Raw genomic sequence first — 16,325 nt, 5'->3', positions numbered from 1 at the left:
TATACCTGCACCTTCATGCATTTCTGTCCTCAAACTATGAAGGAGAGGAATTTGAAGTACGTAAGTACTGGTGGCACAGTAGGCAAGTGCCATCTACTGACTGAAGTTTGTCAATGTGTCTTTGGGTCGCTCTTTCAAAAGGGAAAAAAGAAAATAACTAAATTCAAATTGATATAGCTATTGAATCCGATTTTGTTGTCGATTGATCTTTTGATGGAGTGGAATCAAAAGGTTTAGGCGAGGTCAGGTAAACAGAATTTCATGAAACTTCATGAAAAGGAATTATGTTAAATTTAAATTTTTTTTAAAAATTCGTGTAGGACTCTAAAGTGTTATGTAATGCACAGAGATGGTAACATCTTAATTTTGAAGAGAACAATCATATGAGTCAAATTTCAAATAACATAGGTATTGAATTCTTGAATAATTTTTGTGCATACCTAATGCATGCAGCCCCTGATCTGTTGAAATTTCATGGCGGAATCCTATGAAATTGTCCACTTTAGCAAAATGAAATTTCAAATCATGAGTCAAATTTCGAAGTTTTTCATCGAATATTTGGATAAATTTTGCCATTTGCATAATCAGTCTGTAAGAAATTTTTAGAAGTTCATGGGAAATGAGATTCACTTTTCGGGAGCGTGAAATATTTTGTATCTCTGCACCTACTCTGCACCGGCACCCGCCGCGCCGGGCATGGCCGGTGTGAGCGCACCTTCAAGGAAGTTTCGGACTGCCGATGACGTAGAGAAAATGGCCGCTATTATGCAAACAGTCGCCACCTCTCTATTATCGTGTTTTCCTCTGTATCATCAATCAGTCCGTAATCAGTTCATTCACTCATTTTACTAATTTCGGCAGCTGCAAGCTGTAACCATTATTTATAATTCAAACCTCAGCGATTTTTCAGGAAAATAATAGTGTCATTCGTCTTTTAACGTTCCATGTGTTGTAAATTACCGCCGAAGATAATGTCTGAGATAGTGTAATAGTGGCTGGTTAGTGCAGTATTTTCAGGTGGAACTTTTCTTCGAAGGAAACTGAACAATTATTCTTGTGAGTATTCTCATCATCTCAGAGTTTATTCCGCATATTTCTATTCTTTTATGTTAGAATTTTGTTGATTCAAACTCTGCTACTTCACTCTAGAGATGAAGGGCAAGATTTGCTCTGTAAATCGGTCCTTTAGTTCCTGACTGGACTGCAGTGAATAGCGGATGATTGACTCGATGATGCATGACTGCTTTCCTCTGCTTAATTCTCCCCCCTGGATGTTGCATCATGAGGTTTTCTTGGCAGAGTCAAACGGCCATTGTCAAGAGACATTGGTAACTGTTGTAGAGGACATCCATCCCAAACTGACACCAAAGACATGATTGGCTACAACTGAGCTGCTAGCCAGTGCTTCCTAATCTCATTGATGCAGCAAGTGGACAGAAATTGGCATGTTTCATCGAAGGAAAGATGAAGGACTGGTATGCTAGATATCCTAGAGTCGTGATAGGAATAGCGGAGCAGTGCCCCTATCAAGCATTTTCCAGTCACCGATTTCCATGGCCTCTGTGCGGTGCTGAGTCACCATTTAGATACATTTTCGACTGTTTTCAATACATGAGCACTCCTCCATTCGGAACAAGAAAGTTATGAATTATTACGCATTGCCATTTTGGATCGGAAATGTATTGAAAAGGTGACTAAATCTCGGCGCACACCGGACTCAGAACCAGAACATGACCTTAGCTCCATTGTATTACGACTCTATGTACTCTTTGCTTGATATCAATGCTTGAATGGAGAAGAGAATTTTGCTCAGCACAATGCTCAATGTAGCAAATGTGTTTGCGTACCAACGATGATAGTGGTTTAAGGCAACATGCTGAGTCCTTCCATGTTGCGCAACTTTGTCTTGCTCTTGAAACGAGAGAAACAGAGCGCAAGCCTCTCCGAGCATCGCACTCAAAAAGGGTGTGAGAAGCTGAGTCTGCAGGGCAAATCAGACCATCCCTTGCTGGAAATGGCCGTGCTCAGGATTCTGTTTCTTCAGCAGGGCCGGATTTACATTTTTGGCGCCCTGTGCAGAAATTTTCGAGGCGCCCTCCTCGCACGTCCTCCCCCCCTCCCCAACTTGCGCATTTCCCAACCCAACGGTCTTCTTTGGTTACTACGCTAACTCTAACTAAATACAAATTTTTCGAGTGAGTGAATGATTCTGGGGGATACCTGTTCCTGTTACTGTTAACTACGAAAGTAAGAGAAAGTTTGACCCTTAAAGTCTAGGGTCAGGTCATTTAAAAGATGGAACGCAATAAATTAATGGTTCTCTGATGTAATTTTGCAGAAGAAAATTCTGGTGGGACAAAAATAGGCATTTCATATGCATGCACAAGCACATATGGAGTAATAACATGCAATATTTATATTGTTAATGTTGTTTAGTTAATAACTTACTAGATAGTCAGACAGTGTGTCTCCATTGCCTTTATACAATCAATCAACAATCAGAGTTTCTGAACTTTCGACGCAATTTTCAATTTTTTGCAGAGTTTGGAAAAAAATCCTAAAATTTGGCGCCCCTCAAAATCTGGCGCCCTGTGCAGCTGCACCGATGCACCATGGGTAAATTCAGCCCTGTTCTTCAGATCCAAGTTTTCTAAAAACCTTAGCTTTTTCTCAGAATCCTGGCCAGATCTTAAGCATGTGCTGAATGAACAAAGATGGTCAATTTCAGAAGCCAATGAGGGATAAGGAAAGGGATATTCAGGGAGAAGTTCGATGAAACAAAATTTTCCTGTCCATGGGGATTAGTTTTGCATTTCAATTACTGCAATGATTCACTACCGAAAATTTTCTTACAAAGTTTCGAATATTTCCTCAAATTTTACTCTGAGTCTGCTTTACAATGAACAATGTTGTATTTTTTTGGGCGGTGAGGTATAACTTCATTAGATTTAGCAGCGCTTCTTTGCCAGGTTCCTTCTTTTCCTGACTCTGTTATGATCAAGTAAGTGATCAGTGTGAAGGAACAGGTTGAGCGATGTTGATAGAGTCAAAGGAAAGCTACAACCTCCCTAGGATAGTTTACAGCGTAGCGAGACACCTACCTTATCATTGGTTATTGCTTCTATATCAGTTCCTCTTCACTGTTTGAATTTGCTGATTATTTACCCATCATTTTAGAAGTTAAGGTACATTCTCATCCGGTCTCAAATTACTTGCAAGAATGATCAATGGTAATGAAGATATTGCAAAAATTATTTTTTTCCTTAGAGTATGTTCCCTCTCAATAAGTGTCATTTTTAAAGTTGGTATTTTTGCATATGTTACAGGTATTGTATCAGGTTGATTAAGACAAGATGACGCCTCAGTTAGAAGAACAAGAGAAGTTGCTCGAGGAGGCAATGACGAATGTTCGATTTCAGGCGCATCAGATGAAAATGAGTCTTGACAAACAGAAGCTCATGGATGGCTTGAAACATGCGTCCAGTATGCTCAGTGAACTTCGCACATCATTACTCTCTCCCAAGAGTTATTACGAGCTTTGTATCCTTCTCAACCTTTTACACATCTGGAAGAAACAGAAAAAAGTTTTATCTGTAAAAATGTTTAATGACCCATTTGTAGATTAAACTTCCGAGCACTCTTTTCTGATTCCAAGCAGGATGGAGCTAGTTCCTGTCCGTAGGGGTGATTATTCTCTAGTGCAGACTTCATAGGTACCATAGAATCGATGCAATTATCTTCCCAAGAATCTATCCATTGAAGCTCAAAAATTAATATTTTATTCTGTATCTCTTTATTTCAATTTTTCTTGCCAGTCTGTTTCTCAAAATTTATCAATGAGGTTTTATGAAATCTTAGCAAAAATTCGTAGACTAATTGCTGACCTGCTGGTAAGGACCAAGAGACTCCTTGCAAGTGTAAGTCAAATTGTACTCTATCGGCTGATTTCAAAAATAGTCCAGAAATTCCTAAGTAGTTCTCAGATGAACCAAAAAATCATAGAAAATATACGAGTGAACTTGAATTTTTCATATTTTGCCTTCCGGTTGAGGAGGTTATTCTAAAAATTATGCAATAAGCATTTCAGAATATGCCTAAAAATCAAAGACAGGAGTGAATTCTACTTGGAGAGCCATTTCATTAGTGCTCCATCTAAAAGTTCTGGTAGAGGCTGCAAATAACAAAGTATTAATTGATTTTTTTCTTAAGAGGTGTCACTCCATTCTCATCAATGGTCAGAAGAACATGCTCACTGAGTGTCAATTTTTTGAAGGATCATCATTGACATTGAGTAACTCTAGGTAACTTTACACCAAATGTACTGTCTAGAATAAGTAAGGAGAATCAACTATTTAATACCAGTCAAATTTTATGAAAGGATGGGTGAAAATATTATCAGAAAAAGTCAGGGGTCATTAAAAGGAAAAGGATGGCTCTAGTTTCTGAAAATGATTTCGTAGGAAAGTCTAGTCTCAGTTTAATGTAAAAAAAAAAAAAAAAACATTACTTGCATTTTGTGAGGTAATAAGAGGATCATGGAAAATTGGAGGTAACCCTCTTGATCCCATCAAGATCCTAAGATAAAGACTCTAATAAAACATCAGAGTGCAAAAATGAGTTGAATTTTTCCATGAATCAGGCTTGAAAGATCAATCGAAAATTTGCTGCAACTAGTAGGTCAGTTGCACTGGTCACAGAATCGTGTTTTGATGCTTGATACCTTTAGATTAGCAAAGAATAATAAGATCTGTCCAAGCTGCAACTTTCTACGTTCACTAATAACAGAGATACTGGCCTTTGAAAAGTCAGGTTCTTGACATCATCCGCCGCAATAGTGACACCCTTGGTTTTCTCCTCCTTGCTTTCATCAGTCAGTGATACACTGGTTGCTCAACGTGAAACTTGGATGAAAACAAGGCAAAAGGTACCAAGGATTTCACTACGCGGCAGTGGATGACGTCAAAATCCGGACTTTTCAATGGGCGATATCTCGGTTCATATTGAACGTAGAAAGTTGCAGTTTGGACAGATCTTATTATTTTTTGCTGATATCAAATAATCAAGCATCAAAACACGATTCTGTGACCAGCGCAACTGACCCATTTGTACACTCAGAAAATGAGATGAGAGAGGCTCCCTTAATATTGCACATGACTTCCTTTAATCTCATACGGATCTATAAATCTTATAGCAAGTGGATAGCACCTTCTGTTCTTAAATTTCATGAATAGGGTTTTTATAATACTCAATATGCAAAATAGTGTTGTCAACCATGCATGCTGTTTGAGTGAACTGCAAAATATAATTTTCTCACTTCAGGAGTGGACTCTGGCGATTACTGAATGAAAGTGCAACACATATTTCTACATATATATTTATTTTTTTCTTTCTATAAAATCACTTATTACAGCAGCTTTGAAGTCCTAGTTTCGTTGTTTTTCTTCTCTCTCTCTTCTTTTGTTTTTGTGGGAAGCTTACCACACCTAATGGAGGCAAGCTGCACGGAAGGACTCTTTGACATTAGTTACGTTTTCCGTATCTCCGTACCAAAAAGAGGGTAAACTTTTTTTAAAATTTGTATTAGTTTTTAGTACCCAGTCATTCCTTAATGCATACATAGATATGACCATAACTGATGAACTGCGGTACCTCGAAAGCTACCTGTTGGAGGAATTCCGGAAGGAGCAAAAAGATCGCAAAATCCCAGACCTCTACGAAATAGTTCAATATGCTGGGAATATAGTTCCAAGGCTGTAAGTTGCTCACTCTCTATTTTCGAAACTCTCAATCAGTTTACTTCTAAGAATTTTTTCAATTAAACGTAGGATTTTATAATCAACTGTTACCCATCATCAAATTACACAGAACCAATTTTATCCAGGTATTGCAAGCCTGTTTGAATGCTTGTTATTATTCATCATCAAAGGTTATGTTAGTAACTCTTTGATGTTGTCATTTTCCTGGTGTGCAGAAACTTCGGTATTACATGACTGGCTGGTTATGTGAAATGGAAGAACCCTGTGTGAGAATAATTAAAAACAGGGGATCCCTGTCAGATTGTTCTGGAAACCACGGGTTCATAGTGGAATCAGTGTTATCAGTGGAATAGTCCAATTTTTCAGAGATAAAGGTTTTATTTTTAAAGTCATGCCAGGGAAGAGGGATTGAAAAGAGTCTCACAATTTTCTGCTGAACTTTTTTTTTCTTTGATGATATTGTCAATTTATTTGATGCGGAACTCTCCACAGAAGGTCGTAACACCATGTGGCACCTTAGGTAATTTATGGGATCTGTTTCAGGTATTTGTTAATCACTGTTGGCCTAGTCCACATTCAGACAAACTCATCTTCTAAGAAGGATTTAATGAAGGATCTGGTTGAAATGTGTCGAGGTGTACAGCATCCACTGCGCGGATTGTTCCTACGAAATTACCTGTTGCAGTGCATGCGCAATGTTCTCCCGGATACTCCTGATGACCCCAACGCTGCGGAGACCCCCGAAGGAACTGTGAGTCTCAGTCACTCTAATTATTAAAACAAAACCAAGATTAGTGGTACTACCAGTGTAACATTGACATAAGTGTTTGAAATGCACTGTTACTGAGAAAAGCAGCAATTAACGAAAAGGGCAGAAAAATTATAAATGTGTAATTGGTGGATTAGGTTTTTGGGGGAAAAGAACATATTTGCCTGTGAAAGCACTGAAAAATTTACTCGACCCTATGCCATTAAAATTTAGTCTCTAAGTGACAATTGTTTTGGTAAAACAGATCGGTTCTAACCCAACTCGAGGGGTCATGTGCACGTATGAATACATAGCTGGAAAAAGGGGATGTACGCGTGTGTCCCCTTTTTCTGGTACCTGGCTCATTCGAATCTTCATATCCTCAAAAGTGCGTCCACTAAGTTTCATGGCAATATCTTACTTTTAATGTATGGTATGATTGGTCAAATGGGTTGGATTTCTATATTTGGATGAGTTTGCTGGAAGAAGGGGATATAAACCTACGCTGTTATGTCCGGATTCTCTGTCAAATGAATACATCCCGCCACAAGTCAACATAATTCATCAAAAATATTAAGCAATAATTTACTCAAGGTATTTAACGTGAGTGTGAATAAAAATTCTGGGAAGGATGAACGCACATCATGGATCCAACCATCATGCACCCTCCTAGACAATTTGTAAACTCTCAAAATTATATTTTTCTTTTTATTCTAATGAAAATATGTATTAAATAATGTCAGGGAGGATACTTTATGTTAATTTTTGGAGAAATACATAGTTTGTTTGATCTCAACCCGAATATTTCAGCATTATTAACTCCTAAAATTTGTTTGCCTGAAAAAGAGAACATGACACAATCGCATGTTTTGCAATCTTGAGGAACACGAGTTCACATTGCCGCTTTAAGGTTGTGACTATTTCAAACTCTAACATATTCTACTTTGGAATTGACCTTAGGTTGCCCGATTTTATCACTTATGTATCTGTAGAAACAAATCAAACTTTCCAACGCAATTTACGGAAAGCTAGGTTTTTGGCTTTGTCCCCTTTTTCTGGCAATGTATTCATATGTTACCACTAAACCCCGTTTTTCAGTCAAATGCATGTTTGACCAAGGCCTTTTTGTCAAACCCGGGTCTCGCAAATAGGTCAGTAGTTAGGAAGGTTTGACTGTACAAACCTAGAAAATGTTTTGACTTTTTCCGGCAAAGGGAGAGTAAATTAAGCAAACATAAAAAATACCACCTTAATCTATGAAGTATTAGCTTGCACTATTTTGAACCAATCCACAGATTTTTAATGTTAACTTTTGTCGTTAGTATTAAAAATCAATTTCAAATGGCTAAAATGCCCCAATACGAAATAAATCTCATTCTTTCAGGACGAGTCAAAACAATAATTTATCTTCAAAATCCTCTTGGCTTGTGTTTTTTCTCTGTGTAGCATAATTTAAGACAATGTAAAATTCGGTTTTGTCAACTTAAAAAATAAGTCCCACCCTGCTGTCCGGGATTTGACCGTATCATATATACATACATTTTAGACATTTTCTAGACTATTTTGACTTTGATTTCAGGTCAGAGACTCTATTGATTTTGTACTGATGAATTTTGCTGAGATGAACAAGCTCTGGGTTCGTATGCAACACCAGGGACACTCGAGAGAGCGTGAAAGACGCGAACAAGAGCGGGAGGAGCTAAAGATTTTAGTTGGAACCAACCTTGTTCGGTTATCACAATTAGACTCAGTCAGTCTAGACTTGTATAAGAAGGTATGTCAAGTGTTTCTCATTTCTCATTATCTCTTTTATATTTTCTCTGGTGTTTTATTTAACTTTTTGAGGTTTTTTCCCGTGCATTCTTTCTTTGCTGACTCTTTCCTCGACTTTTGCCCCAAACAGCTGTTATGTAATCAGCGAGATGATAGAGAAGCTGATAGAGTGCTCTGATGTATCTAGATGTTAAGCAATTGACACTCATGATGAAGCAGAGTAGATTATAAATGACCTAGCGGTTGAGGAACTAAGTAAGAGCTTCAGTAAACCAGCAAAAATCAGTTTTTTCCTGCAGTCGAAAATGAATGCCACGTTTCTAAAATTGGCAAACTTCAGTATGCCGAGAAAAATATTTGCAGTCCTTTCATCTTACTTCTCAAAGAAACAAGAAGTCTCCGCCTATACCATCTCCAGTAAATTTTCTATCTACCAGCAAGCAGAGTGGAAAATAATCATAGTAAGATAGAGATATTGGTTGTCTATTTTAAAAAATTAAAATCATGCCAATTTTGTTGACAGAAACAGAAGTAACAGGCAACATGCCCGCAATATACCTTTTGAACACAGTGTCCCCCCCCCAACCCCCTTGAAGTCACCCTTTAACCCTTTGAGCCCTAGGTTTCTGCGCGGCCGCCCGCGACCCTGGCACTCTATCGGAAATAGGTTAAAGTTGTAGTTCAGATCCTTCCCGACAGAACGCAAATGCTTCTTGATTCACTGGTTACAGTGAGTCAGAGGGGAATCTCTGGCCGGTAGTCACAACATAAGTTGACTCGTGCGTAGACCAGGGCGTGCAGCATGCGCTGTATGAGTTAACTCGTGCGTAAGCCCCTATACTTGACAGGATGTCTGCAGGTTTGGAAAACCAAAAATTGTCAGGGAATTTTATCAGGTTAGAGAAACCAAAGTAAAGTCGAGAGATTTTCTTGAAAAAGACTGGAAATTCAGAAACTCTTGAAGTGTGAAATCTATAAAATCATTAGCTACATCCACACAATCAAACCAAGTCTCAGCTTGATTTGGGGTTCTGTGCTCCAAGTTACACTCTAGAAAGTGAATAAAGGTATAGTTGTTAAGAAGTAATTGCAATTTCTGTAAATTGAGTGATTAATATCGGAGAGAAAAGTTTGTATGTTTTTGTCACTTGCTGTAAAATTCATGTCAAAAATTTCTCCAAGTGTGTAAAATGTTGATGTGAAAAGTCAGGGAATTTCTTTCTGCTGAGCCTTTAGACATTCAGCCTCAGCATGTTGTTAAAATGCAGATCAATTAGATTTAGTCATCCTATCTCGCACCAGGGTAAGAATTGAAGTACCACAAAATATGTTTTCTCATCAAAATTTCATCCAGAGCATGTTAAATGTACTAAAAATATCTGTAATCAACAGTTTTAAGAGAGATTTGTATTCATTGTTTACATTAGAATTAAAGACTTTATATTTTATTTCTTGCTGAAAAAACCAAAATTAGTGATAGTTTAATCTGTCATGCAAACCAAACTCATCATTCATCATGTAATTAGACTTACGTTTCACAAACTTTTTTTCCTCCCTTGATCGTAGTTCTAAGCTTGTCAAAAGAGCCAGCACAGAAGAAAAATTATTTACCTAATTGCAAAACTTACTGAATTAAGGCGTGAGTGTCCTATTAAATTGTTGTAGACTTTGGTTTCCTTGACGAGTGAAAAGTTTGAATCAACTAAACAGAAAATGTTGATCTTTCATTCATAAGTGAAAATTGGAAATTTTTAGTTTGCCACTGCGTTGTGTAAGTAACTTTGATGAGATGATATATTCTGATGTTTAATTTGTGACCTTGTCTAGTGCTTCATCATAAGTAGCATCAAACTTTTTTAGTGTAACCTCTATGTATTGTGTCCCTGTTTCAGTTGGTTCTGCCGGGAATTTTAGAGCAAGTTGTCAGCTGTAGGGATGCAATAGCACAAGAATATTTAATGGAATGCATAATTCAGGTATGTTACTCTCTTTTCTACCTTAAAGAGGTGGGTTTGTCTCATGGCTAAGTCCAAGAAATTATTAATGGAAATTCACAGCAATCCTGAAACATAGCTAAATATAGTTGGCGATGTGAAAATCAGGATCAGTTGGACTCAAAAGATTTACTGAATTCCAGAGGAATAACGTCTAATATTAAGGAAAGTATTGTTCCCCGCAAAACACTGTGTATGCACACCCTGTATACTATGGTTTATACCATATTGCTCTCCTCAATCAGTAATATACTCATTTGTTATGGTTACTCGAGATAAAACAAGGATGAAAACAAGGTGGAAGAAACCATATTTTGTACTACTATGGTGGATGACATCATACGCCATGTTTTTCAATGAGTGATAGCTCGGTAATATTGGACGTTGAAGCTTGCTGTTCAAACAGGTCTTATTATTTTTGCTAATCTATGAGCTTAAACCCTCGAAACACACTTCTGTGATCAATGCAGTTGACTAACTAGTTCTGAAATTTTGATTCCTTTGTGCTTCATCTAAGAATGCTTCTGATTGGCTCAAAGTACTATTATATTCATGGACCAAACCCATCGCCACCCAGTGCAGTTTGATTTTCTGATATGGCCTAGATTAACTGAATGCTAACTTCTTGTCTTTTCACAAATTTTTACTTGGGAGGGCATATGCATTTTGACTTTAACATCATCTCGGAAACTCCATTTGAAAATGATAACTTGTCACAATGTGTGAGAATGCCTAATCTGGTGTCAGTAAGTTAAACAGTAATATTTCTAGTATTACCACCGATTTGCAACAGAGCCAAATCCACAACATATGTGGTATTAGATGGTTTTGCTTCTTTTCAAGCAGAAATGTTTCTTCTCCAATTTCTATTTTTATCTTCATCATTAATTTACAGGTCTTCCCTGATGAATTACATCTAGCAACGTTGAGTGCATTTTTGAAATCGTGTTCAGAACTTCAAGCAGGAGTTAATGTGAAAAATGTTATAATATCACTAATGAATCGACTAGCCACCTTCACGCAGAAAAACCCATCACCAGAAACTGCTCAGCTCTTTGACATATTTTCAGATCAAATTGCATCTATCATCCAAGTAAGTATCCAGCCTTTTTTGCTCGTTTTAAATAAGTTAGCAATTGAAAAAAAATTGTTTTTGGTATGTTTATTGCTAGGAAATAATTTAAAGACTAATGAGGGAGGTATTGCTCAGCCATCTCGAGATGAGGTATTAAATACTCATTTTTTTAATTTCCAGTGTCGGCATGAAATGTTAGTTGAGGACATGGTCTCTCTAGAAGTTTCCCTCCTTGATCTAGCCTTGAAATGCTATCCAGATCGAATTGACTATGTGGACAAAGTTATGGAATCAACTGTGGCTATCTTTGAGAAGCTCAGCTTAGACAGGTAAACCTTTTTTTGTATTCAATATTTTACTGTCTCCATTCATGGAGGAAAATGAGTGTAAGGGAGCAGAAAATAGTGTGGAAAAGACCGTTTTTGGGAAGCCGTAAAGAATTTGCCATTCAAGGATTTCTGAATAGAATCTGAGCTCATGAGGATTCAGCAGTGTTGGAAACTTCTTTCCTCTAAATTTTTCCAAGATTCTGAGAAGAAACTATGAATTCTGACAGCTCAAGAATTCAAGGTAATACGTAATAAGAGCATGTGGAAGGAATGTATTAATGCTCAAAATAGTTTTAAAAAAAAATAAATATAAAGAAAATACGGTTTTACCAGTTTTTACTGGCGTGAAATCCACTTCTGATTTTCTCCCGTGTTCAAGGCTTCTATGGTGTCACAAACTGTCACAAAGATTACAGGAAAAGCATTCGAAAATGACTTGATTGAAGATTACAAAAAATAGAAGCCCCCTGGCCGCTTACTCTCTCTGTCAGTTTGTGACACCAGGATCTGAGATGTCTGAACACTCCTCATAAAGGAACTCCAGTTTTAATTGATTTTCCAATAGAGCTCCGTAATTCCTATATTTTGCACATCCTTTAAAGGATCCACCCTCCATACAGATCCATAGCTTGGAATACACAGCACATATTTAAGAGGTTTTAGTCTTTTTTTCAAGACATACTTTTTATTTTTTTTGCATATTTTAATGGAGTAAAGAATGAATCACAAGTAATAGGATTTTATTTTCCAGGATTGAATACTATAGTGCAACGTCTCGTGAGTTGACACGCCTTATGAAAATCCCCATCGACGAATATAATGATGTATTGCGAGTCCTGGAGCTGGAGCACTACATTCGTCTACTTGTGTGCTTCGACTATCAAGGGCGGAGTGCGATTGCATCGGCACTTGTAAACAGTGCGCTAGAAAACGGAACTTTGATCTCAACGCCGGAACAGGTCGATGCGATCCTGTCGATGATTTCGCCAATGGTTACGGACCAAGAAGATCAGCCTTCAGCAGATCCTGACCCCGAAGACTTTGCTGAAGAGCAAGGCCAACTTGGGCGTTTTATTCACCATCTAAAGTCTGAGAATCCAGACCAACAGTATTTAATTCTGAGCGCAGCGCGGAAGCATTTTGGCAGAGGCGGCCCTAAACGAATCAAGCATACCCTCCCCTCGATAGTGTTCCAGGCATACCAGCTAGCATTCACATACTCTGCCATCCGAGAATTGGATCCCAATTGGGAGAAGAAGTGCATTAAAATATTTCAATTCTGCCACCAGACTATCACAGCACTTGTCAAAGCAGAGTATTATGAGCTGCCCTTGAGGCTTTTCCTTCAGGGTGCACTTGCGATCAATAATATAGATTTCAATGGCTACGAAAATGTTGCATATGAATTTTTCTCTCAGGCCTTCTCGCTGTACGAAGAGGACATTTCAGAATCCAAAGCTCAGTTAGTGGCTCTAACGCTCATAATTGGTGTTTTTGAACGCCTGAGCTGTTTCAGTGCTGAAAACGCAGAACCAATCTGTACCCAATGTGCATTAGCCGCATCAAAACTTTTAAAGAAACCCGATCAAGCCCGAGCGGTGGCTGTTTCTGCACATCTGTTTTGGTCAGGCAAAACAAACGACGGAAAGGAGATGCTCAATGGACCAAAAGTTGTCGAGTGTCTGAAAAAAGTTGCACGAATTGTGAGCCATTGCATGGACCTTTCAGTTCAAGTCCAGCTCTACACGGAGCTGCTGAACTCATACATTTATTTTTACGAGAAAGGTAACGATGCAATCACTGTAGATCTACTAAATGATCTCATTGGGAAAATTCGCTCTGAGCTACCAAACCTAGAGAACAGTGATGAAACAGATCAGATTATAAGTCACTTCAATAACTCATTAGAGCATTTACGAAATCGTGTAGAGTGCCCTGAATCTGAAGGCATCTCATATAAAGGTCTTAATTTAAATTTTTTCGGCCTTAAGTAGTAAGGAGGACTCATGTCTCCGACTGATGCCTGTTTTTCTTGTATGTATGTAAATGTCTCTTTCATGAGATTTTAATGTCGAAAATCTTTTCTTCGATCAGTAGCCAAAAGAATGTTTTCGAATGTAACCTCCATACTCACCCCAGGAGAGCAATTTCAAATTAGAATAATGCCCTCTTGGATTTTTAGGAAAACTTCAGTTGCTCAGGTTTTCAAAGAAAAACATATTCCTCTGCGTGTTTGTTTCAAGAAAATTTTTCTTACAGGCTTACAACATTCAGAGAATTATACTATTTTTATTCTAAGACCATTCATCGCTAGTTTTCAAGATTTGAAATTATCAATTGTTGTTGTTGAGTCTTTAAATCAGGCCTTAATATCTAAGCCTGTAATCAAAGCTGTAAAATTGATTTTAAGGTAAATTTTTCTTTATTTAAAATCTCCTTTGAATGACCTAAGAGATATTTTAATGTGCATACTGAGCACTCAAAGATATTTTTAGTTGAGTAAGTATGATGAGCTCCATAGACCTCTGCCTGAAGAAAACGCACATGCTCGTGTAGAACCTTAATGAAAGTAATATCTGCAGAACATTCATTGAAAAAAAGTGAAGAAAATTGAAACAGATAACCGCTAGTTCGTAAATTTTTAACTGATGTTTATCCTGTGAACATTACAGAGCAAAGACTGAGTGTTATGTTCGGTGAAGTTGATCCTATCAAATTTGCTATAGGGATTTCTGGATTACATTTTGCAATAAGGAACCACTAGCTCTGGCTTTTCCATAAAAGCTTATTTCTGCCTAGGGAAACCAATTGCATATATGCTGTTTCTAAAATGAGCCAGAAATAATGGTTCCCTATTGCAAAATGTAGTCCATCTGATGCACCCACCAAAAACAGTAATAGACAACAATATTCGGTGATAAGTCTTGAGTAGATACAGGAGGTGTTGCTAAGTAATTCATACATAAAGAGCACTTCCCTCACTTTAGATCTTACTTGTACTCATTCCTCCAAGTAATAAAAATATTGGAAGGTTAGCAAGAAAGAATCTATGTACAACAAGCTGAATAAGCATGTTTTGATTTTTAATGTGCTTTATAGTTTTGCTAATTGTATACCATAAGATGTCTATATTCCCCAGAATATTGCAGTTAATTGTTTGCCCCTTTTAAAATGAAGTCGTAAAATTGATGCAGTGTTTTGAAAGGAATTGCATGAAATGCGATCATTATTTTTGAAGATAATTTTATCCCCCCCCCCCCCCCCCCTGTAATTATACGTATATTATTGCCGAAAGTTACATTTGTACAATTGTTATTTTTTTACATTGTAAAGTTTTTGTTTTTTTTCTTGTAACAAACATTTATGATTGTTCAATCAGCTGAAAAAGTAAAGTAAAGTGATCTTCTCAAGACTTTGTCTTCATTGATAGTGCCATTTGCAATAGGTTTTTTCAAAAATAGAAACACACCCAATTTCCTTATTGGGTGCGTTTCCGGGACGCTTGGCCGCTGGGTGAGGGGGGAGGTATCTCAAGCGAGGCCAAAAAAATAATTAGTTCCTTAGGGCTAATTCAGAGACAAAATTTTGAACTTTTGAAGTGGGCCTTTTTGATAGTAAATTTACCAGGGTCATCCAAAAAGTAAGGTTCCCTACATTGTATCTTCCGAACGATGAGATAAATCAAATCGGTAAAAAGATACATATTAGACATACTATAAGCTTTCAAACAAGCCCAAGTTTTTGAAAATCGGTCTAGGGATTCGCGAGAAAACTTAATTTTACTGAGACAACTTCCTGTCGCCGCGTGCCCACCTCTGGGGTCAGGATGCGCGGAGAGTCAATTATTTCAGACTCGGGTATTTGCCTATAAACATCACATCAAAAAGTAATTTAAAAGTTTTCATTAGGTAGGTCTTACCTTACTTTTTGACGTAGTCTCCACATCTTTTTTGACATTTCTGGTATCATTACAGTAGCCTCTTGATGCCGTCCGCGTAAAAGCTCTCGCCTTGGCTCCGAAATCAGTCATTGACAGCGATCTGTACCTCTGAATCGGATGGCAATCGCTTTTCATCGTGGAGGTTTTTCCGCTCCGGAACAGATTGAAGTCACATGAGGCCAAATTAACAGAGTATGGAGGATTGGGGGAAAATTTCCCGACAAAAAGCAACTGATTTAGAAGTATGTACAGATCGCTGTCAATGACTGGTTTCGGAGCCAAGGCGAGAGCTTTTACGCGAACGGCATCTAGAAGCTACTGTAATGATACCAGAAATGTTAAAAAAGATATGGAGACTACGTCAAAAAGTAAGGTAAGACCGACTTGATGAAAACTTTTAACTTCCTTTTTGATGTGATTTTTATAGGCGAATACCCGAGTCTGAAATAATTGACTCTCTGCGCATCCTGACCCCAGAGGTGGGCACGCGGCGACATGAAGTTGTCTCAGTAAAATTAAGTTTTCTCACGAATCCCTTGACCGATTTTCAAAAACTTGGGTTTGTTTGAAAGCTTATAGTATGTCTAATATGTGTCTTTTTACTGATTTGATTTATCTCTTTTCGTTCGGAAGATACAAGGTAGGAAACCTTACTTCCTGGATGACCCTCATATAAGTGCTTGAACCAAGATTTTGGAGAAGTTTCTTGA

The 16,325-nt window shown here is 37.7% G+C and overlaps 1 protein-coding gene across 1 annotated transcript; it reads left to right on the top strand.

Moving 5' to 3' along the window:
- Positions 1-786: 786 nt before the first annotated feature.
- On the top strand, positions 787-15,085 carry Vps35 (Vacuolar protein sorting 35). The gene is made up of 9 exons (XM_019047289.2): positions 787-1,056; positions 3,327-3,540; positions 5,621-5,753; positions 6,300-6,507; positions 8,084-8,278; positions 10,170-10,253; positions 11,167-11,364; positions 11,527-11,675; positions 12,427-15,085. The coding sequence occupies exons 2-9, from the start codon at positions 3,354-3,356 to the stop codon at positions 13,667-13,669; spliced, it is 2,397 nt and encodes a 798-aa protein (XP_018902834.1). The 5' UTR covers positions 787-1,056; positions 3,327-3,353; the 3' UTR covers positions 13,670-15,085.
- The last annotated feature ends 1,240 nt before the right edge of the window (positions 15,086-16,325 follow it).

The sequence above is a fragment of the Bemisia tabaci genome, chromosome 2, assembly GCF_918797505.1.
Source record: "Bemisia tabaci chromosome 2, PGI_BMITA_v3".
Taxonomy (NCBI): Eukaryota; Metazoa; Arthropoda; class Insecta; order Hemiptera; family Aleyrodidae; genus Bemisia; species Bemisia tabaci.
The sequence above is the reverse complement of the archived record's forward strand: the minus strand, read 5'-3'. Positions and strand labels throughout refer to the sequence as shown.